Genomic DNA, 20,865 nt, shown 5'->3' with positions numbered 1-20,865 from the left:
AACCCTAACCCTAACCCTAACCCTAACCCTAACCCTAACCCTAACCCTAACCCCTAACCCCTACCCCCTACCCCTCCGCTCCAGCAACTGTGTAGTGCTATGTTTTGCCCGAGTTGGAAACCTCAACTTCGCAGACAAGGGCAGGGTTTCATATCCTAAGAAAAGGCAAAAGCCGTCATTTTTTACTTTTGACGATATGTTTGGCAGCCGAACCTGGTGGCTGCAGGGCTGGCCATCTTCCCATTTCTTCAATCGATCTATGCCATGTTGTAGCGAGCGCGACAATCGCGGTTAACAATGACATGTACAGCACAGGACAGTAGATTTGGCGAAGCGCACTGGACTGTTCGGTGCTGCTGGGTTTATTGGCCGCAGACACCGCTGCCACAACCCGTGGCTCGATTGCTGACACAAATGTAAATCACGCCGTTGTTGCAGTCGGTTGCCTTCAACTCGGAGCTCCAGCCCTTCTTGATGCGGGCCGCTGCGAATCCGCCGATATCACCACTCTCCCCATTTTTTAGTGTGTTCGTGTCGTAATTGGCCCAAGACAAACAAATGTTGTCACCATCGTAAACGTGGCAAATTGAGCGGAGCTTCCAGTTGTCACGGCCATCGGTGAAAGCATTGTTGACCTCGTCATTGATAAAGGCCCCCAAAGTTGCTGTGCCGATCGATTGAACGGCTCCAGAAATGCCATGAGCTGTGTTGCAAGCAGCCCATTGCGCGGTGGAAAGTCTTTCACAATCTTTCCAGTCGCGTGTTGCCAGGATAGACGAGTTGCCCACATTTGTGAGATACTGGGCAAACGGCTCCAAGGACTCATCCTCGAGGTGATTGATGAGGACGAAATCGTGGCCTATGACAGGGTCCTGGAAGACACCGATGCGCTCCCCGTCAGAAAAGACGTCGAAAGGTTATACGGGAACAGCAGCTCGAGCTACAGGAATCGCAAAGCGCAAAAAGAGGCAGAGCAAGCCCAGCAACAGCGTCCCCAGCAGCTTGTTGAGGGTTTTGTGGAAGCTCAGCTGAGCTTCGTACTGGGCTCTGAGCCTATCGAGTTCCGGCTGGTCGTTGCTTTTGGTTGTCATAGCTTGACGTTGTATGTTTGGTGTCTTGAAAGTTGCTCCAAACTGCTTTGGTACGTCGGAATGGGTTCACGTCCAACTTCTACTGTATATATACGCCTCTGACTTCGTTGGGGTTGCGCCAGCGACCAGATAGGGAGTTCACTCGGGGATGCATGGATCCATTCACGCACAAAACGAGGTTTGTTCCAGCCGCCGCTCGTTAAGGCTCTCAGATTATCTTAGGTCACCTGATTGCTAGTCGGTTCAACAGCGCCGACACTAACTTACTTTTAGTATGCGTACCTTTTAGCCAACTTCATGCACGTGCCGAAAACACAGAACAGACTTCTTTTGCTTTGATTCGGCTACCGTGCTGTCTCGGATGCCTCTAATACGCTGCCGTGAAGTCTCGGAATGCATTCATGGGATTGCGGAACAGTCATCGCCGACCACGAAAAATTGAGAGGTGCACAGCCACGCTTGAATTCACTCTTGAGTGGCTGGTGATTTGAGAGAATTGCTCCTATGGTAGACAAGCCTGAGGCTACACGAAGCCAGGTACCAGGTGTGAGCGCTAGACACGAAGGGTACGACTGACGGATGCAGGGTCGGTAGAATGGTCCTAGCCGAGGCGCTAAGTCTTTTTGGAGTACCGAAACAGGTGCCGACCCCGCTCCCGCACCACTAGCACCGCAAAATTGAGCCGCTACTGTACCCTGGCTGCACGGTATGGGAGCGTTCTAGCGTCTTGATAAGTTGCCCGGCGTTCTGGCGGTCCAAGGAAGCTTTCCATGCAGAGACTCTTCCTTGCCGCCGGCCAGTCCCTGTTCTGCCGAACTTCCTTGACTATTTGCTCGCTTCTGATAAGAGCGTTGACAATGCTGTCGACCAACTCTTTCGACACATTCTGACACATCCGTTCACAGATCAGCCAAGACCCGACATGGATGCACTCGTACAACATTACAAGCAGAAGGCCGACCGCAAAGAAGACCGGCTTGGTCTGAATGTCATCGAATCCACTCGTCCTATTGATGGCTACGGAGCTGCCGAGCTCACTCGGGAGCAAGATGACCAGCTGACGGTGGAGGAGGAGGATCTTCGAGGTGATGCAGACCGGGCATTCCAGAGCCTGCCCAGCTACTTTGACGGGCCACCTCGCGTGTTGCCGCATCGCCTTGAGAAGCCCGTCATGATCCCTCAACGAAGGCAGGGGAATCGTCTGCGAGGATTTCAGTTGCTATACGCACCTGTTTTGGCCGAGAGCGGTGTCAGCGAGCAGCAGTTCATCACGTTCCTCAGCAGGCTCAATGTTGCTATTGGTTTCGACGATAAGATCAAGATCTTCAACTTCGCCATGGATATTGGAACCATCGCGTGCAGCTCATGGGAGCTCCTCGTCGCCACCATCGGAACTCAAGCACTGACCACGACCGCTGCACACGTCAAGAGTCGCGCTCGAAGCGAAGCTTACGTGGCGCATGCCAACCAAAGCTTCTTCCACTTGCGCGGTCTTCATGCTCAGATTGTGCCTGTTTCCAGCGTATACGCGACAACATCGACGCCTCCTGGCGATCAAGTTGCAACTCAACAAAGCATGTTTCAGTTTTCGCTGGGATCGCCCAATGTTCTACCGGAGAGCCACCCCAACGCGAAGGGTGGCTTGTTAAACCTCAACAAACGACCCATTGAATACGATCCGTTTGACTACGGTTCCGGCTATGTTAAGATCACGCCCGACCAATACTCGCGCTTACAACCCTCACAGTACAAAGAACCTGCTACGTCTCTCCTTGAGCGGACGGCAGAGAAAGTTGAAAAGTACAACATCTGGCAAGATCGCCTTCCCGCCAAGAAGAACGCCAGGAGAAACGACAGGCGACAGAAAACCATTGAAGATACCCGGAGACAGGGGGGTCCAGTAGCCGTTTCGCGGTACTTGGAGGAAGAGGAGCAGAAACAACGCATGGAGATCGACAAAAAGAAGGGCAAGCTGGGCAGATTCTTGGACCGCAACAAGGTCATCCTCATCGTGACCAACCTTGCCGACCGTGATCGAGCTCAAATGCAGACAAATCTTGCTGACAGCCGCCGCTAAATGTCATTTCCCACCTCTGTCATTTACATGCCTCTTTCCTTCTCAGCGAGCGTCCCGTTTTGGTCGCCGGCGCAACCGATCACATCTTCTGCTCTGCAGTAGCACATATGTCAGATCGAACAAGCGCTCTGAAGCGATACAAGTGACGGTCATGAGGTCTTTGTGCGGGAGTGATCTGTGTGCAGGAAAGGGCTGTTTGTTTGCACAAAGCTCGCTGCGTCGGCATCGCCAGCTTGCAAGATTGGCGATTTATTCGTTCACGATTGAAGCATTTGACGGTCTCTCGTTGCTTTCCGATCCCAGGAGCGCACACTTCGCGTGACCTGTCACCGCGTTCCACGAGCTGGAATAGCTAGCCGAAATGGTTCGTCGAAGGCGGCACCAGAGGCCTGCCAAGTGTCTTGCTCGCTCGACGGGCTGTCTTTTCGCACAGGAAAACGGAATAGAATGTTCCCAAGATAGTGGAATGCATGGTGATTTCACGTTTCTGATCACCTTCACACGGAGCTCACGAGCTACACGGGCAATGACAAGCACAGCAAAGATCGTGCCCTCTTCCGATCTCGACTTGCAAGGTTGTGACATTCGACGATGGAGTCCAGAACGGCGATCATCGTCGCAGTGTGCTACGAGAGGTAGCCAATGCCATCTCGTCCAATTCTGCGTGCTGGGTTGAGCTCGAGTGTGATGGCACAGAGTTACTTGCTGCAGGAGTAGAAAAGAGCTCGGATCCGGCTGCAAGAGCGTCAATGAAAAGAGGAAGTCTCGTGCCACCATCTGCGCCAAGAGTCGGTTCGCGCTGTGAGAAGAATCAAAGAGTTTTGCGGGAGGGTTGACAGGGTTAGCACATGGGACGCAGCAAGACAAGAAAGCTAAGCTATAGCGCTTGGGCGTTCACTTACAGTTCGGATCGCATCAAGTTCGTCGCCGAATTCATCTGCGACGGCTTTGAGCCAGAGAGATCGGAAAGCTTGCTGACGACGCTCCTTTTCACCCTGCGACTCGCGCGACTTGGACGTTGCCTTCGAGTTTGCAGGCTTCCGTGTGGAGGCGGGGGACGTCTTGGCATCAACGATGCGCTGGAGATGAGAGGGCAATTGTGGCGCTCGCGGCTCTAGTGCGGCTAGCGAGCGTGCTTTATACTTGTTCGAGGTGGTAGCAGTGCTTGCGATTGATGTGGTTAAATCTGGCTCTGGTGTGAGCCTGAAAGTATGTCGTTTTCGGTGAGATGCATCGGCTGGAATTTGCGTCGTATCTGCTTCGCTCGTCACGCGACTTTTAGCTTTACGCCTACGGTTCGAAAATGGCGGGTTGCTTCCATCGAGTGCGGAAAATTCTTCGTCGCTTGTATCAGACGAGGCTGCCAAGGAGGAGGAGGAGGAGGTAGAAGAAGAAGAAGAGGAGGAGGACGACGATGACGCTGACGAACCGGATGACGAAGAGGAGGATGACGATGATGATGACGATGAAGATGAAGATGCAGAAGAAGATCTGCGTCTAGTTTTGATGGGGCCGATCTGTCGAGATTGGTCGTGCGTTCCCTCCGAGTCACTGTCGCTCGACGATGAAGACGAGTCGGAAGATGAAGAAGAAGAGTCGTAGTCGGAAGAGACTGCGAGGGTTCTCGTCTTTCTTTGGCGCCTTCGCCTTGGTGCTGCTGATGAGTCGCCCGCTTTTCTTTTGGCCGCCGCCATCTTACGAGAAATCCTAGCAGCTAACTCGAAGAATATGGCCGTGTCGATCGAAGAAGGAGCGTGGCAATGGACATGTAGTATCGGTCGAGGCTCCCGAAGTGGAGCAGCACATGAAACTTTTCGGAAATTTGGCAAGAGGACCACCGAGATCCGAGCGAGGCTGCTCGAGTTTCATTCTCGTGCGATTGTTGAGACGCGTCTCGTGCCAGCGCGTTTGGAAGTACCTCGTTTACGCGATGGACGCGAGCTCGTCGTGTAAATGAGGTTCGCGTCAAAGCATGCCTTTTGGAAGTTGGGATTTTCGGCGCGCAACAGTGTGAGAGTGACACGGCGCAGAGAGTGTTGATTGGAGGGTCAGAACGAGGACGAGGCAGGTGCGCTGTGTGATGTTCTTGCTGCAAAGATGCAGAGCTTGCGCCGTTGTTTGTGCGTGATTTCAGGCACTGGCTCGCGACTCAGTCTCTCTGGTCGTCCTCGTCCTGAGACCCCTTTCCTTTCCTGTCACCATCAGCGATCCTGCATCTCCCTTTCGTTCGCCTGCTTCCCTCAGTCATAGCAAGCATATCACGCAAGCACATCACAGACATTGCCGGAGCCACACATACTCCTCTCGAACGTCGTAACGAGCTTCAGACGAGCCCATCATGGTAAGTGACTCTTCGCTTGATGCCTTAGACGGACTTCGATGGCGACACTGACACCTGCACGGTACTACTTTCTCCGTGATCTGCGACAGGCTGATTCACAGAATAACACAAACCGCAAGCGTCGTCGCTCTCAGCAGCTGCAGCAGCGAGACGATCCCTTCGATGCCTCCTCGCCTCTTCCAGGCCCGTCAACGGCCACCACACCCGCCGGTCGGTCGTCACCACCGCCTTCCTCTCTTCCCCCTTCGAGTCCTCCCGCCGCGTTCTCCGACTTCACCGACGGCGAGCTTGACGATGCAGACGTCGTCGACGAAGAGCAAGAGGCAAGGCAGCTGGGTGATCACTTTCAGGCCAACGCTGACTCGGACGACGAGGGCGAAGACCTTTTCGGCGAGAACATGGACAACGATTACACCGAAAATGCCGCACTAGACCGATACGATACCACGCTCGGCATCGATGATGAGAATGAATACGACCAGATGGACGCCAATGCCCGTCGTCTTGCTGAACTCCGAATGGGTCGACGCGACCGTACCGAGGCTGCAAACCGCGGCAGCCGTTCGCGTGCTCCCGAGTTCCTTCACAGCGACGATGGCGCCAGCGATGCCGACGATGGTGTTGCTATTCTCAATCGTCGCAGACGCCGACACTACGACGAGGCGGCTGCCGGTGCCGACGCCGCCGCTTTCGACGACCTGCCGCTCGATCAGATCGGCGATGTCAAGACGGACAGCATCGCTAGCTGGGTCGCCACGGAAAACGTTCGCCGAGCCATTGTTCGTGAATTCCGCAACTTCCTCGTCACCTACGTCGACGAGAACGGTGTGAGTGTGTATGGTCAACGCATCAAGACGCTCGGCGAGACCAATGCAGAGTCCCTCGAAGTTTCCTTCCTTCATCTCGTCGATTCCAAGGCGATTCTTGCGTACTTTCTAGCCAACTCACCCGCCAGCATGCTACCCATCTTTGACGAAGTTGCTTTCGACGTCATCATGCTCTACTACCCCTCCTACGACCGCATCCACTCCGAGGTGCACGTCCGTATCGCCGATCTGCCCACCTCGTCTACCTTGCGCGATCTGCGCCAGGGACACCTCAATTCGCTCGTTCGCGTCAGCGGTGTCGTGACTCGTCGCAGCGGAGTCTTCCCGCAGCTCAAATACGTCAAGTTCGACTGTCTCCGCTGTGGCGCTGTCCTGGGCCCTTTCTGGCAGGACGCGAACCAAGAGATCAAGCTCAGCTACTGCTCCAACTGCGAGCAGCGTGGGCCCTTCCGCATCAACTCGGAGCAGACCGTTTACCGCAACTACCAAAAGATGACGCTGCAAGAGTCGCCTGGGAGCGTTCCTCCCGGTCGTCTGCCACGTCATCGCGAGGTGATCTTGCTCTGGGATCTCATCGACTCGGCCAAACCGGGCGAGGAGGTCGAGATCACGGGTGTCTACCGCAACAATTTCGACGCCTCACTCAACACCAAGAATGGCTTCCCCGTCTTTGCCACCGTCCTCGAAGCCAACCACATTGCAAAGCGTGACGATGCTTACTCGGCATTCCGCTTGACCGAGGAAGATGAACGTCAGATCAAGGCGTTGGCAAAGGACGAGCGCATCGGCAAGCGCATCATCAAGAGCATTGCACCTTCCATCTACGGCCACGAAGACATCAAGACTGCCATCGCGCTCAGCTTGTTCGGTGGTGTACCCAAGGACATTGGCGGCAAGCATCGCATCCGTGGAGATATCAACGTCTTGCTGCTCGGTGACCCCGGTACAGCCAAGTCGCAATTCCTAAAGTACGTTGAGAAGACGGCTTCGCGTGCCGTCTTTACCACGGGACAAGGTGCTTCCGCCGTCGGTCTGACGGCGTCGGTACGCAAGGATCCCGTGACGCGCGAGTGGACGCTCGAAGGAGGAGCGCTGGTGCTGGCTGACAAGGGTGTCTGTCTCATCGACGAATTTGACAAGATGAACGACGCCGACCGAACCTCGATCCACGAAGCCATGGAGCAGCAGCAGATCAGTATCTCGAAAGCCGGCATCGTCACCACATTGCAAGCTCGATGTGCCATCGTCGCTGCGGCTAACCCGATTCGCGGCCGTTACAACCCCACAATTCCCTTCAGCCAGAACGTCGAGCTCACCGAGCCGATCCTGTCGCGTTTCGATGCGCTCTGTGTGGTCAAGGACACGGTGGATCCGGTCAAGGACGACATGCTTGCGCGTTTCGTCGTCGGCTCGCATCTGCGATCCCACCCCAAGTTTGACGAGGAGACAGACGAGCAGCTGGTCGCTACGTCGCTTGATGCCGATATCTTGCCGCAAGACCTGCTCAAGAAGTACATCATGTACGCACGCGACCACGTGCGACCTTCGCTCAATGCTCTGGACCAGGACCGTATCTCGCGTCTGTACGCTGATCTGCGTCGCGAGTCGATCTCCACGGGCAGTTTCCCCATCACGGTGCGTCACTTGGAGAGCATGATCCGCATGGCCGAGGCTTCTGCCAAGATGCACCTGCGAGACTATGTGCGAACGGATGACATCGACGTGGCCATCCGTGCCACCGTCGAGTCGTTCGTTTCGGCCCAAAAGATGAGCGTCAAGAAGACGCTCGAGAGGGGCTTCCGCAAGTACCTGCACCAGAGTCGCGACCACGACGAGCTGCTCTCTTTCCTCCTGGGCTCGATCGTCAAGGACCGCATGCGATTCGTTCAACTTTCGAACGGCGCACGCCGCGAACGTGCAGCGCCATCGAGCACGGTCGTGACGGTGCCCGTGTCGGAGCTCGAGACGCGCGCCAAGGAGGTGGATGTGTTTGACATCCGACCTTACCTCGGATCGAAGCTGTTCCATGCAAACGGCTACACTTTCAACCCGACGGACAGATCGATCACCAAGACATTCGGAGCTGGTCGATCCGGTCTACCGGGAGGTGCTGCCATGGCCGCCGCCATGGCAGCGTAAAGGTGGCTATGACCCATCCACTTCTCGCATCTGGGCTCTTCCGCTCTGCAGTGTTTTTTTTTCCCGGATTGATACCTTTTCTCGTCATTGCGGCAGTACATTTTCACCGTTTGTAATCTCAGTCTTGTATGTTCCTTCCGTTCTACCTATAGCTACACAACACGATTCAATCAAACAAACTGTTTAAGAATTTCTAAGGGAAACCAGAGGAGTAGCACGTAGGGACAGAATTGTGTTGAGGCAAGAAGCGACTACTTGGATCGCTTGTACACCTTGTCAAGGAAAGAGCGGAAGACGTCGCGACGAAGGCCTTGCGACTCGGGAAGGTTGTTGATGAGCGTGTTGATCTGCTCGTAGGACTCGGCCTCGTACTTTTGGAAACGGTTGCGAAGGTCAATGTTGGGCTGGTTAAAGACGTCCTTGACGCGCTTCTCGCATTCGGGGTTCTTTTTGCCGTAGTTTTGATCGAGGATCTGACGCTGTTCTGGGGTGGCATTCTGAAGGGCGACGTTGATGTTCCAAGAGCACTTGTTGTCGAAGATGTCTGTGCCGATCTTGCCGATCTGCTCGGGGGTGCCGTAGCAGTCGAGGAAGTCGTCTTGAACCTGGAAGTACTCGCCCATAGGAAGGAGGATGTCAAGAGCCTGCTTGTAGAGTGCCTCGTCGGTGACGCCGGCCATGCGCATGGCAAGGGCGACGGGGAGGTAGAAGGAGTAGAAAGCGGTCTTGTAGACGACGATGAGGTGGTGCTTTGTGAGAGAGAACTTGGAAAGATCGACCGAGTCTTCGGGAGCAGTGATGAGATCGATGAGCTGACCAAGCTCCGTCTGGAAGGTGACGTCGTGGAAGAGCTCGAGGAGCATGCCGTAGTAGGGTTCGGCGCGGAAGTGCTTTTTGAGCAAAAAGTAGATGGCGGCTTCGAGCATAAAGGCGTCGTTGATGGCGATGTTACCGACACCCTCGACGCGGTACCAGCATGGCTGACCCCTGCGAGTGACACTTGCATCCATCATGTCATCGGCTACGAGGAAATAGGCCTGCAGAAGCTCGATGCACCAGCCGAGGATGGCAGCTTTGAGGTATTCGGGCTCGGTGAGCTCGCGCGAGAGTTTGCCGGTAGCAGCATCGGTGCAGAGCAAAATCTCCACGGTGTCGACGACAGAGAGACCACGGTTGAGCTTACCGCCGGGAGTGTTGTAGTCGAGGTTGCGACGGAACCAGTCGATGGCCTCGGCGGGCATGTTTTCCGAGGCGAGGTAAGCGGTGAGCTCCTCGACCAAGAGGGGGAAAACGGCCTCGAAGCGCTTGCGCTTCTGGATCTTGAGCTGTGCCTTGTCGGCAAGAGCCTGTGCATCTACGCTGGACATGTTGACTGTGTTTGAAGGTGGCGGATTGGTACAGAAGAAGTGAGTGAAGAGAAGTGATTGAACTTGTAAGAAGAAGAAAGCGTTTCGCTCGACCGTGACCGGCGTGTTGGTCTTTGGTTGCGCACGCGAGAAAAGTGGTCTGATCTCTTCAACACGCTCTCCAGGACAAATCGGCATTCCGTGACAAAAAGGCTGTTAAGTTGGATGCTACGCTCGACGTGGGTCAGGGTTCACTTTTGCAGGTTGGACTGACTTATGCGGATACGACGTGGAGAACAACACTCTGTGCTCAGCCAACACCATCGCAGTACTGCACTCTCTACCTTCTCGCCAGGCCGACGTTGGCTCGCCACAGAGATCACCTTTGCATTGTGTAGACTGACGGCGGACTATGGCGACCCCGCACGTCCTCTACTACTGCTCTTGCAACCAGGTTCACGGCAACGTCGCCTCCACCTCTTCGCTAGCATCTCCGCCGCCCGGTCTACCTGCCCGTTCAACCGCCTCGCGATACGCATTTCAGCCGCTCGAGTCGCTCTACTTTTGCGACGAATGCGATCGGATCAGATGCAATCGCTGCGTCACCGTCGATATCTCGAGCTACTACTGTCCAAATTGTCTCTTTGAAGTGCCAGGAGCCAGCGTCAAGGCTGAAAAGAACCGATGTTCACGCAACTGCTTCGAGTGCCCTTGCTGCCAGCACACGCTCTCGGTCGTAGCCAGTGACCTCAACAACTCTGCCGCTCGCAGTCTCGATCCTACCGATCCAGCTGCAAGCCAGGGCGAGCCACCCTACTATCTCGCCTGCTCCGTCTGTCGTTGGGATTCCAAGTCCGTGGGTCTCGTTTTCGAGAAACCCACCGGTCTCAGTCTGCAGCTGCAGAGGTCGGAAGAGAATGCAGCCGACGTGCTCGAGTTCGATCGGATCAAGGATCACTTTGATCCATACCTCAAGACGCAAACCCAAGCGGCCATCACCTCTGCCGCGGTTGGTTCAGGCAGCTCCTCCCGTACCCGTCCTCTGCCCGCTTCGTCTTCCTCCGCAGCGGCGGTAGCCCCCTCTGCTACCAAACCCGCAACTTCGAGCCGCAGCGCAAGAGCCGCGGCCGCACGCAACGCCGCCACTGCCGCGCTTCAGTCGTCCAAGCTGTTGCGCGATCTTCCACACCTAGCGCACCCGAGGCACCCCGCACATTCCGCACGCTCGGCTCCCACTGAGCCAGACGAGCTCAAACCGTATCGTGCTCTGAATCCGTGGCAACCTCCTCGAGATGACCGCAGCCGTTCCGGTGCACAGTCTGTGCCATCCATCGGTGTCGTTGCCAAACGCGAAAAACATCGAAGAGACTACATAGCTCGCATCCAGTCGAGCTCCAGCCAGCCTTTCGCTTCACTTGACGACAAGATCACATCCCTCGAGCAACGATGGTCTTCGGTCTCGATAGCCGATCAGCCAGTACGTGTGGCGGAGCTCAGACCGACCAGAGTCGCGCTCAAGTCCAAAATCTCCAAGAGATGCCCCGCTTGTCGACACATCGTCATTAAACCAGATATTAAGGCAGCCTCGAATCGATTCAAGATCAAGCTCGTTGCCCTCAACTTTTTGCCCGAGTTTCAGATCAGTCTGGCCAATCAACAACCCCATCTCGACCCTCTGCGCTTTCGTTCCGCCGGCACTGCGGGTTCAAACACGGTCGGCGCAGGCTTGACAGCGAGCGCCTTGAGACGAAGACCTGCGTCGGTGCTGCCGTCGGCCACAGACCCCGTCGGCATCACTTCGTCTATCTTGACCTCGTCGCAGGACATCGACGTCAACAATCTAGTCGCTGGCCAGACGTACAGCTACCAGATCGCCGTGACCAACCCCTTGGATGATCCAGTGCAGGTCGAAATGAGCTTCGTGCGCTTCGTCGATCCGTCTCTCGGCGGGGGCGCTGCAGCGGTGCCGCCTCTGCCCGAATCAAAATACATTTTTTCCTCGCAGCCTTCCTCAGGCACCTCATCGGCTCATCCGACGCAAGTCACAGCTGGCGAGCAGCCACAACGGTTGAGTCGGCGTCCGCGGTTCGGATGGCAGGCGTATCCGTCGGCAACAACCATTCCACTTAATGCATTCAACGAAGTCTGGGACCTTGAAGATGCTGAAGATATCTACAGCAAAAGCGAGTTTCAAGTGCAGTCTCAGTCCACGGATGAAGCTTCACCACATCGTCATGCCGTCAAAACCGCCGTCATCGAGGATGTTGAACGAGCCGCTAGCGAGCCGGCGTGGGTGATTCAAGAGCATGAAGACGACGACGACGCAGGCAGAGCATCTCGCACCGTAGGACGAGGACGCAAGCCGTTCATTCAAAAGGGCCACACCACCACTTTCTACCTCGACCTCGTCCTCTCGGCTACTGCAACCCCAGGCCCTGTAGAGCTGGCCATGCATGTCACCTATCGCTATACCGGTACTGCTTCCACGAGCGACCAGGCATCGGGTGGCCAGATGACAGGCTCAGTCGGTAAAGACTTTTCTTTCTGGACCTCAATCACACTCGGCACGGTCCCCCGAGACCAGTAGGGTATGTTTGTCACCTTGAATTGCAATATTGAGAGTGTTGAAGACATGATTCTTGGAGCAACGCTTTTCGTTGACCGTGGTCGTACCAACCCGCCAAGCTGAGAACGAAGCTCATCAGACTGACGTCAACCAAGATCGATGGTCCCCGTTGAGGAGAGCCAGCTTTCAGACCGTTGTCTTAAGTTGTGCTTCCACCGGAACTCTTTGGTCGACGGCTTCAGCTGCCTTTGCTTCTTGCCGAGCCATGTGTACGAGGATGGTTCGGAACGATGCAGCCAGTCCCCAGTCTAGCTTGCGAAGTAGCGAGGCAAAGCGAAGCAGTATTTGTGAGGTCCTCACACTTCTGGCTCGGCCCGAATCAGGCAGGAATGGCGTCTCTTTGCTTCCGCGCATCTTTGACGGAGTCGTCGGCCCCGACCCTTTCATTTCGTTCTCCACCTCACCTCCCGCATCCGAAGAGCCCTCTGACGCAATTTGAGCTGTCGTGCTCGCGTCTTTGCGTGCTGTGCGAAGTTCACCGATACCTGCGACCCGGACGATCAGATGCGAGGCGGCGTTCCAACGACGCGGCTTGCCGTCCAGCGTTGACCGATATGCGCCCATGGACCAGGCTTCTACTACCCGAGAGGACACGGTTGAATCCGAGATCGAACTCGAATTCGAGCCATTAGTGCCTTCGCTGGACCGCTCGTGCCAATCGTCGGCGCTCTCCGTGCCTTGTGAGACATCGCTGCCCGATCGGACGAGGTCAATGTAGCCGCTCTCTTCGACAGTGCGCAGCGCGGCCGGGGAAAGATACGGCAGAGCTTCTGCTTGCGACCTGCTCAGCTTGAGAATGTCGTCCGCAGACCCATTGCGTGCCTTTAGCAGCTCGCTCGCGGCGTGATCGAGGGGCCCGTTTCGATGCAGCGCTGTAACGGGTTCATGTTGATGTGGCCTCAATTTGTCGTATGCCCACAGAATCAGGGCGGCGTGGAAGAGGCTGACGATGCAGACGTGACTCTGTAGCACGACTGCGTCTGGCCGCATTGCTTCGAAACAATTACGAACGAGGTCGTAGACCTGAGCAGAAGCCAGAAGCATCCCTCGCATGGCGACGTGATTCTTGGGATCGACCACCCAGCGTCGCAGCTCTGCCACCGCGTCCGTGCGTCTTGCGGTGCCCGCCCTTCCGGCCGCATCCTTGAGCCGATCGAAAAAGGCGGGAGGACCGCTAAAATGCATCTTAGATAGGAAGCGCAGAAGCTGAACGTCGATGCTCAATGCAATGTTGGAATGCCTAGCAAGGTTGCCTGAACGATTCGACGTGCTCGAGCCGGTCAAAGACGCCGTCGCATACGAGGCTGCCTCGGCGAGTCCCTGTAGCGCGTTAGCCGCAGCAGCGTCGATAGCAACCGTGCCGGAAGCGGCGTCGACGACGTGATTCTCGCCGAGCGTGACCTGTTCGGCATGGGCAAAGGCTTCCATCCCAAACAGCACTGAGCGCTTGCTGGTGTCCCAGCGGATCCGGTATAGAGTGACGGAAAGAATGTATGCCTCGAGACGGTTGAGGCGCAAAGGAATGTCTTCGTGTCTTGGAGGGTCGAGCAATTTCCTGAGAACGTCAATGAAGGAAGCTTTTGGCGTCGACTGGGTGTGTTGCGGAATACGAAGGTACCACTCTCGAGCCGATTTGGCATTCCAGAGCTGCTCATCGCACGGAAAGGGTGAGGTGACTTCGGTGTACAGCAACATGGGCGAGATATCCATGTAAAGGCCGTAGAGCTGATCGTAGAGAAAGACAAACCACGCGAGTCGGATCCGGCTCTCGCGGTCGATCCACGCTCTCCATCGCCTTTCTAAAAGCTGTTCATCGATGCTTTCCAAGGGTTGCTCGGAGAAATCGAGTCGGAGACCAGGCATGTTGAGGAGGCCTGTGCGACGGATCGCGGTCATGATACCGCCTCGATTGCGCTCAGCCAGCTTGTAAAGACGCTTGTTGCCAGAGCCGATGCCAAACATCTGCTGCAAAAGCCAGGCCTGATTGATGCTGACGTCGAGAAATCCACGCTGGTCGGCCTCGTATGCGCTCATCGTACCGATACGTGTAGATTCGGAAAATGCGGGGCCGAGGGTGTTGACCCGCTTCTGCAAACGTGTGAGGCTTGAAGTGCGAGCACCACGAGCTTGCATCTCCGAGACGTAGAAGACAAGACCCTTTGTGATCAGAATCAGCAATAGCACTGGGCTTGCTGTCTCGGGGTCAAAGGAGGCGGCATGGAGGATCGGAGTGTACGGGTGCACTTTCTTGAAGTAGAGGGAAAGGAGGATCTCGAGCTCGGAGGTTAAGAGGAATCGATCGGCGTTTCCATTGAACGAGTAGACAGACCACGGGTGTTTGCACGAGTGGCGAAGGTATTCTAGTAGATTCAAACGTGCCTTCCCAGTAATCTGGTAGGCAGGATCAGATGTCTCGCTATGACGTGCGTGTGCGGTCGGTGAGCTGCGATTCTTGCTTCGGGACGCTGTGGCTTCATCGCCCGGGTATTCTTCTATCAAGACGAGGGGAATGTGGCGATTGGAGCCTTGTTCGGAGAAGGATTCGCTCGACTCAAAGTTGCGCTGAGCACTTTGATCATCCATGTCGTCTTCCATCTCGACAGCAAGGATGTAGTCTGAAATCTCGAGAGTGGGCGGTTGACGCCGAGTCGGGCGAAAATCTTGAGGCCACTCGCCATCGTCGTCAGGGTTGCGCCCCGTCCGTGCAGCAGCGCTGGTAGATGGACCGCCGGTGCCGTTTGCTTGATCGATAGCGGTGTTGGCCAGGTTGATCAGGCCGAGCGACTCGAAGGGGTCTGCTTCGCCACCATAGCCCTTAGCCCGTTCAAACAACTTTTCGTTGGCACGAGAGAGGGAATCCGGTGGCTTGGGGCCAATATCATCGAGGGCGGCGGCAAAGTCCTCCTCGAAAGTAGAAGGCATAGCTCCAGATAGAACCGAAGCATCCGTGAGGCTGGCAGCGCCATCATCAAAGATCCAGTCAAGCCCAGTGAGATTCTTGTAATTGAGCGAATCCCATCCGAGCCTTCCGCCGTCCTGCTGTCCGAAGACTTGGGTGTTCCAGTCATCAAAGGAGAAGGAGATGCCGCTTGAGCCGTACAGAGCCGAGTCTGGAAGGTACTCTGCATCCATACCACTTGTGCGGGTAGCCAAAGAGACGTCGAGAGCGGCCAGCTGCTGCTGCTGAAGGGCTTGCTCTGTAAGAGGCTGCACAGGCTGTTGCACCGGCTGGACAGCACCGCCTGCAAGTCCGTTTGTCTGAGCAAAACAGCCATTTGCGATGACTTGGGGATGAACATGAGCAGTCTCGCTCGGCGACTGCTGCGAAGCACCTCGAGGCGAAAGGTAGGTTCCAGTTTCGACGTATTGGAGCGTCGCCGGCGCTTGATCCACCGGTGAGGAGGTCGAATCGGATCGCTTGATCTTTTTCGGCATGGGCCCATTGTCGCTTGTTGCATGGCCTCGTTTGTGTCTTGCTAGCACGTCACTTCTTCGGAACGTCTTCTGACAGCCCGGTGCATCGCAAATGAAGATGCGTGGGGCTTCGTCGGCCTCAGTTGAATGGTGCGTAGATTGGATGTGACGTTTGAGATGCTCTGTACGCGCGTACGCCTTTCCGCAGTGGCTGCATGTGAAACGCATCGTGCGTGTTTGAGGATGCTGCTGTTGTACGATCGACTGACCATGAATGGCTTCGGCCTACCGCTCCTATGGGTCGCATAACCCGTCACAGGTATTGCAACTCTGCGTTGTTTGCCGGTGTATCGAAGGCTACCATCAAAGAAAGCTACACCAAGGAGATGAGCATCGCGCAGATCCGTGTCGCGAGAGGGAGTACGCGGTAGGGGTTTGCGTAATCTCTTACCTGGTGTAGATGACGCAAGGGACAGCTATTCGATTTGTATGATTCTAAAGCAAGACTGTCAGGTGTGTTTGTCGTGTTTCGATCAAGCTCCCTCCAGTTTCCATCGGCGAGACCCTGGCCCCAGAAATCCGGGGCACCTCAGCGCCCACGCTGCAGCTCCTCGTGTTCCTGGCAATGTGGGAGAGGCAAGGCGCTCTAACATTCGTCTCTCCCACACACTCAGTCGGCCAGCCTCCCACATCTTTCCCCGCGGTGCAATGTCAAAGGTCACGCGGCCCGGATTTGGCACACAAATTGATTGCGAGGGGAACTCGCGCACCCTCAGAACGAGTCTCCAGCTGTTCTTGCCCGTTTCTCAGCCGCCGATGTGAGCGTCTCGACTCTGTTGTCTGCTGAATGTCTCCAAACACAATGATCGTCTTGTCTACTTACGACTGAACTCCAGACTTTAGGCACAAGTTTGTCAGAAGCAGCGGACTAGCGCCTTCCATTACAAGATGGGGCTGTTTCAAACTCGGATTGCTGCTCATCAAGCACTCATCATACACAAATTTGCTCGGAATAAAACCCGTGAAAAAGAAGGACTAGAAATGCAGATTTGGGTTTTGCGCCTAGCAGTGATTGTCCATGTACTCCTTGATGGCTCCTGTGAATCCGTCCTGGTCGACGGTGAAGCCAAGACCCAGAGCGTACGAGTTGTCGAATTCACGAGGCCAGCTCGAGACGATACGTTGGCACGTGTCATCGTGCTCAAACTTGATGAGACTGACGGCGTCATCGCCGCGCACTTTACGAAGAGCCTCGATGATCTCGTGGATCGAGACAGTGAAGCCAGGAAGCTGCACAGAGCGCGACCATCGGGTGATCTTATCCGAGCTCGAGTCGATGACGTTCTTGGCACGTGCAAGGTTCTCGAGCGTCGTCGATGGCTTGGCAACCCACACCTCGACATTCTTGAGCACGGGGTCTTCAACCGAAGAGCCGACAGGGCAGATAGCCTCGACGCCGTTCAACGGTTCACGAACGATGCCTGAGACGAAGGCAGACGTGGCTCGAGAGGGAACACCGGGGCGGGGGACAATGGTGGGAAGCTTGACGGAAAGACCATCGACAAAGCCCTTGCGAGTGTATTCGGTCACAAGGTACTCGCCCATGAGTTTGGCCATTCCGTATGCACCTTCGGGCTGGCAAGCAGTCGAGGGTAGCACGACGTGAGGCAGCGGGCCACCGTAGGTGGCTACAGAGGATGTGAAGACGAACTTGATCGGCTCGCCCTGCGAGTTGCGCGAGTGACGTGCCTTCTCGAGCAGGGCGCGCGTCGAATCGATGTTGACCTTCATGCCGAGGTCCCAGTTCTCCTCGCTTCCCAAGCTCATGATGCCGTGCATCGAGTAGATGACATCCGGCTTGCCGAATTCGGTCTCAAAGAGAGCGTCGAGGCTTGCGGGATCAGAGAGGTCGGCCTTCTTGCAGATGACCTTGGCAGCAAGGCCCTTTGTCGATTTAGGCTCGACAATGTCGGCGAGGATGAAGCTGAAAGAGGTTTGCGGCTCTCGCTGCACGATGCGTGCCGGCAGCAGGCCGCCGAGCCATCCACCGCCTCCGGTGATGAGGATAGTCTGTTCCTGAATCGTCATGATGTTGGCTACGTTGATGTAGGATCTTGGATATGTGTTCGTCGAAATGGAGGGATCGATGGAAGATGCACTCCCTCACTTTTATTATAAACGTCTCGGCGTTCGCATGTCACACAGACTTGCCCGAGTGCATGTCGCTACATTCAGGGTCGAGGTTTGGAGCAGTGCGGTGGGAGTCTCTACCACGCAGCCCGATGCTTGTGGGAGGACGAACAGCGCTTGGCAAATGTTTGGTGATTGATCCATGCGGCTCAAGGCCCCCTTGGCCCCCTTGTTGATCCTCGCTGTTCCTTGTCGACGTGGGCAAGGCCAAGTGGCGTCCTTGTGGGGGTGGGAGGGTGGTGGACAAGACGCGCGCGGAAAGGGTCTCGAGGCAACATATCAGCCTGCCGCCAGAAATTGGCCGAAATTCGGCAGGCGTCGCAGCCACGCGGCAAGACGACAACTTGGACGGCGAGGAGCCCCACACGCGAATGGGGCAAGCAAACTGAAGATGGATGCTGCTCGACAGGTCAGGTCGGATCGAACATCGTGGCTGATTCTTTCAATTGAAAATCGCCTGAATCAGTGGCTAGCCTTGACAAGTGTGTCAACGACAACTTGAGCAGATCGCACATGTTCTCGACGCGCGGGAAGGAAGCGCTGCAAGAGATATCTCTGGTGGCGGCGGCAAGTCCGACGTTTGTGTGGGAGTACTGTAGTGTGGTTCCTTGCATTACTTACTCCGACAGGACAATCAATCGGATTCCCCGCACTCGGTGTTTGTACACCCCACACGTCAACAAAATCCCGAGTCGATAGTCGATGGTGCTTCCTCTTCTCCCACCACCATCCTGTGCATCGCCTACTCCTTGGTACAGCGTTATCCCAACTCCACCCCCACACAGGGACCATACGACTCTTGCCCTTACCACCTCCAGGAACCGGCTGCAGCAGTCACAAGCATGACGAGGTACTCAGCTCCTGCATGACTTACCCCACACTCTCGGCGTGGCTCCAGTCGAATCGGTCTTGCTCGTGCCGACTGCTGCATGCACGGCGCACCTGATCGTTGTCAGTCATCCATCTTTGCCTCTCATCTGCTGCAGCAATGTCCTCGAGCTGTTGTCATTGCATGAATCGAGCACATAAGTACCGTCCCCGGAAGACCTTCTCGCAGCCACTTTCTTCCCCTCCATTCCTCGCATCCCAATCTCGGCAGACCCACAAGACTTCTGGCCTCCCATGTTGTTCAAGCGCGACAAAAACGACCAAGTCGCCCACTCCACCTACGACGCCGACATGCGTCCCCCTTCGCTCGCCATCGATGAACGTCACCCCACCCTCACTCAGGCCGAAGAGGAGGAAGAGGAAAGGCGACTCGTTCGCAAGATCGACATGCGACTCGTCCCTTGCGTGTGGGTCATGTACCTCTTCTCCTACCTCGATCGCAGCAACATCGGTAACGCTTACACGGGTGGCATGGGCACTGACCTCAAGATGTCAGCCAACCACTACAGTATCGTGCTCCTCGTCTTCTTTGCTACGTACGTTCCTTTCGAGGTCCCCTCTAACATGTTGCTCACGCGAGTGAGGCCAAGCATCTACCTGCCCGCTATCATGTTCCTCTGGGGTGGTCTCTCCATCGCCTTCGCCGGCGCCAAGAACTGGCAAACCGTCGCTGCTCTTCGAGTCGTGCTCGGCATCCTCGAGGCGGGCTTTTCGCCAGGTGTCCTCTTCATCCTCTCGAGCTGGTACAAGCGCGGCGAATTGGCAAGAAGATACTGTCTCTACTATTCTGCCGTTCCTCTCGCTGGAATGTTTGGCGGCCTCATCGCTGGTGGCCTAATTCAGAAGCTCAAGAACGCTGGAGGCCTTGCGGCATGGCGCTGGCTATTCGTGGTAGAAGGTGCTGCTACGTGCCTAGTCGCGATCATCGCCGTCTTCATCCTCCCCGACTTCCCGGCCACCACCAAGTGGCTCTCACCTCGCGAACGCTTTTTGGCTGAAAGGCGTCTCGCCCAAGATTCGCTCGGCAGTGCTCAGGGCGGCAAGGAGGACGTCTCGCACAAGCAGGCAGCTGCCATGGCCTTCACCGACTGGAGAACCTGGGGATTCGTCGTACTCTACATGATGGGCACAGGCTCGCAGACCATCCAATATTTCGTCCCGGAACTGGTGAAGAGCATGGGTTACACTGGCTTCCACGTCCAGTATATGACGGCTCCGATCTACGCTGTCGCTTTGTTCGCCATTGTCTCGTTCTGTTTCTCGTCGGACTACTTCCGCGATCGCGCGTACCACACCGCTGTGGCATCCACCATTGCAGTCGTCGCCTTCGCTTGCATGCTCGGTGTCCTCGACCACGTTGGCAGGTACGTCCTGCTCTGCCTCGGTGTAGCAGGTGTCTACGCCGCCTGTCCTCTCATCAGCATTTGGGTGTCGAATGCCATCCCGCACCCCTCCGAGAAACGTGCCGTGGTGCAGGCCTTCGTCAACGGCATGGGCAACTCGGCAAGTATCTACGGCTCGTACCTCTTCAACAAGGGCGACAAGAACTTCAACCGAAAGGGCTTCGGTGTCACCATGGCTTTCATGCTCATCGCCGCCCTCCTATCCCTCGTCATGCGCGTCCTGCTGGTCAGGTACCCGTACCCCGAGATTCAGCACGTCCGCGAGACGGATACCGACTCGGCCAATGCTGCCGGATCTGGCTACGGTGGTGACCAAGACGACCTCAAGACCAAGGCATAGACTCGATGAGACTCTCTCCGGAACACTTTGCGCAATGTTTGTTGCCTTCGCACCTTTGTAATGATTGTCACGTGGAAAGGATTCTCAATGATGAAATACGCCGCTCGTGTCAAGATTGTGAGATCGACTTGCAGAACTCGTTTGCCGTACAAAAGCAGATCACTCGCGAGAACACCGATTCTC

The 20,865-nt window shown here is 55.9% G+C and overlaps 9 protein-coding genes across 9 annotated transcripts; 5 read left to right on the top strand and 4 right to left on the bottom strand.

Moving 5' to 3' along the window:
* Positions 1-362: 362 nt before the first annotated feature.
* PHSY_004133 (sequence orphan) lies at positions 363-1,863 on the bottom strand (the record flags this gene model as incomplete). Its single annotated transcript, XM_012334750.1, has 2 exons — positions 363-872; positions 1,786-1,863. 2 exons carry the CDS (start codon positions 1,861-1,863, stop codon positions 363-365), a joined length of 588 nt encoding a protein of 195 aa, XP_012190140.1.
* A 150-nt stretch (positions 1,864-2,013) lies between these two features.
* Positions 2,014-3,168, top strand: PHSY_004132 (hypothetical protein; the record flags this gene model as incomplete). Its single annotated transcript, XM_012334749.1, has 1 exon — positions 2,014-3,168. One exon carries the CDS (start codon positions 2,014-2,016, stop codon positions 3,166-3,168), a length of 1,155 nt encoding a protein of 384 aa, XP_012190139.1.
* Positions 3,169-3,759: 591 nt separating this feature from the next.
* PHSY_004131 (hypothetical protein) lies at positions 3,760-4,770 on the top strand (the record flags this gene model as incomplete). Its single annotated transcript, XM_012334748.1, has 3 exons — positions 3,760-3,803; positions 4,073-4,185; positions 4,397-4,770. 3 exons carry the CDS (start codon positions 3,760-3,762, stop codon positions 4,768-4,770), a joined length of 531 nt encoding a protein of 176 aa, XP_012190138.1.
* Positions 4,771-5,506: 736 nt separating this feature from the next.
* On the top strand, positions 5,507-8,475 carry PHSY_004130 (hypothetical protein; the record flags this gene model as incomplete). The annotated part of the gene is made up of 2 exons (XM_012334747.1): positions 5,507-5,509; positions 5,599-8,475. 2 exons carry the CDS (start codon positions 5,507-5,509, stop codon positions 8,473-8,475), a joined length of 2,880 nt encoding a protein of 959 aa, XP_012190137.1.
* A 251-nt stretch (positions 8,476-8,726) lies between these two features.
* PHSY_004129 (hypothetical protein) lies at positions 8,727-10,019 on the bottom strand (the record flags this gene model as incomplete). Its single annotated transcript, XM_012334746.1, has 1 exon — positions 8,727-10,019. The coding sequence occupies one exon, from the start codon at positions 10,017-10,019 to the stop codon at positions 8,727-8,729; it is 1,293 nt and encodes a 430-aa protein (XP_012190136.1).
* A 214-nt stretch (positions 10,020-10,233) lies between these two features.
* PHSY_004128 (hypothetical protein) lies at positions 10,234-12,408 on the top strand (the record flags this gene model as incomplete). The annotated part of the gene is made up of 1 exon (XM_012334745.1): positions 10,234-12,408. The coding sequence occupies one exon, from the start codon at positions 10,234-10,236 to the stop codon at positions 12,406-12,408; it is 2,175 nt and encodes a 724-aa protein (XP_012190135.1).
* Positions 12,409-12,573: 165 nt separating this feature from the next.
* Positions 12,574-16,089, bottom strand: PHSY_004127 (hypothetical protein; the record flags this gene model as incomplete). The annotated part of the gene is made up of 1 exon (XM_012334744.1): positions 12,574-16,089. One exon carries the CDS (start codon positions 16,087-16,089, stop codon positions 12,574-12,576), a length of 3,516 nt encoding a protein of 1,171 aa, XP_012190134.1.
* Positions 16,090-16,923: 834 nt separating this feature from the next.
* PHSY_004126 (nucleoside-diphosphate-sugar epimerase) lies at positions 16,924-17,949 on the bottom strand (the record flags this gene model as incomplete). The annotated part of the gene is made up of 1 exon (XM_012334743.1): positions 16,924-17,949. The coding sequence occupies one exon, from the start codon at positions 17,947-17,949 to the stop codon at positions 16,924-16,926; it is 1,026 nt and encodes a 341-aa protein (XP_012190133.1).
* Positions 17,950-19,173: 1,224 nt separating this feature from the next.
* On the top strand, positions 19,174-20,682 carry PHSY_004125 (hypothetical protein; the record flags this gene model as incomplete). The annotated part of the gene is made up of 1 exon (XM_012334742.1): positions 19,174-20,682. The coding sequence occupies one exon, from the start codon at positions 19,174-19,176 to the stop codon at positions 20,680-20,682; it is 1,509 nt and encodes a 502-aa protein (XP_012190132.1).
* Positions 20,683-20,865: the final 183 nt, after the last annotated feature.

This window comes from Pseudozyma hubeiensis (genome assembly GCF_000403515.1).
Source record: "Pseudozyma hubeiensis SY62 DNA, scaffold: PHS38, whole genome shotgun sequence".
In the NCBI taxonomy this organism is placed as follows: Eukaryota; Fungi; Basidiomycota; class Ustilaginomycetes; order Ustilaginales; family Ustilaginaceae; genus Pseudozyma; species Pseudozyma hubeiensis.
This window is presented reverse-complemented; position numbering and strand designations above follow the sequence as displayed.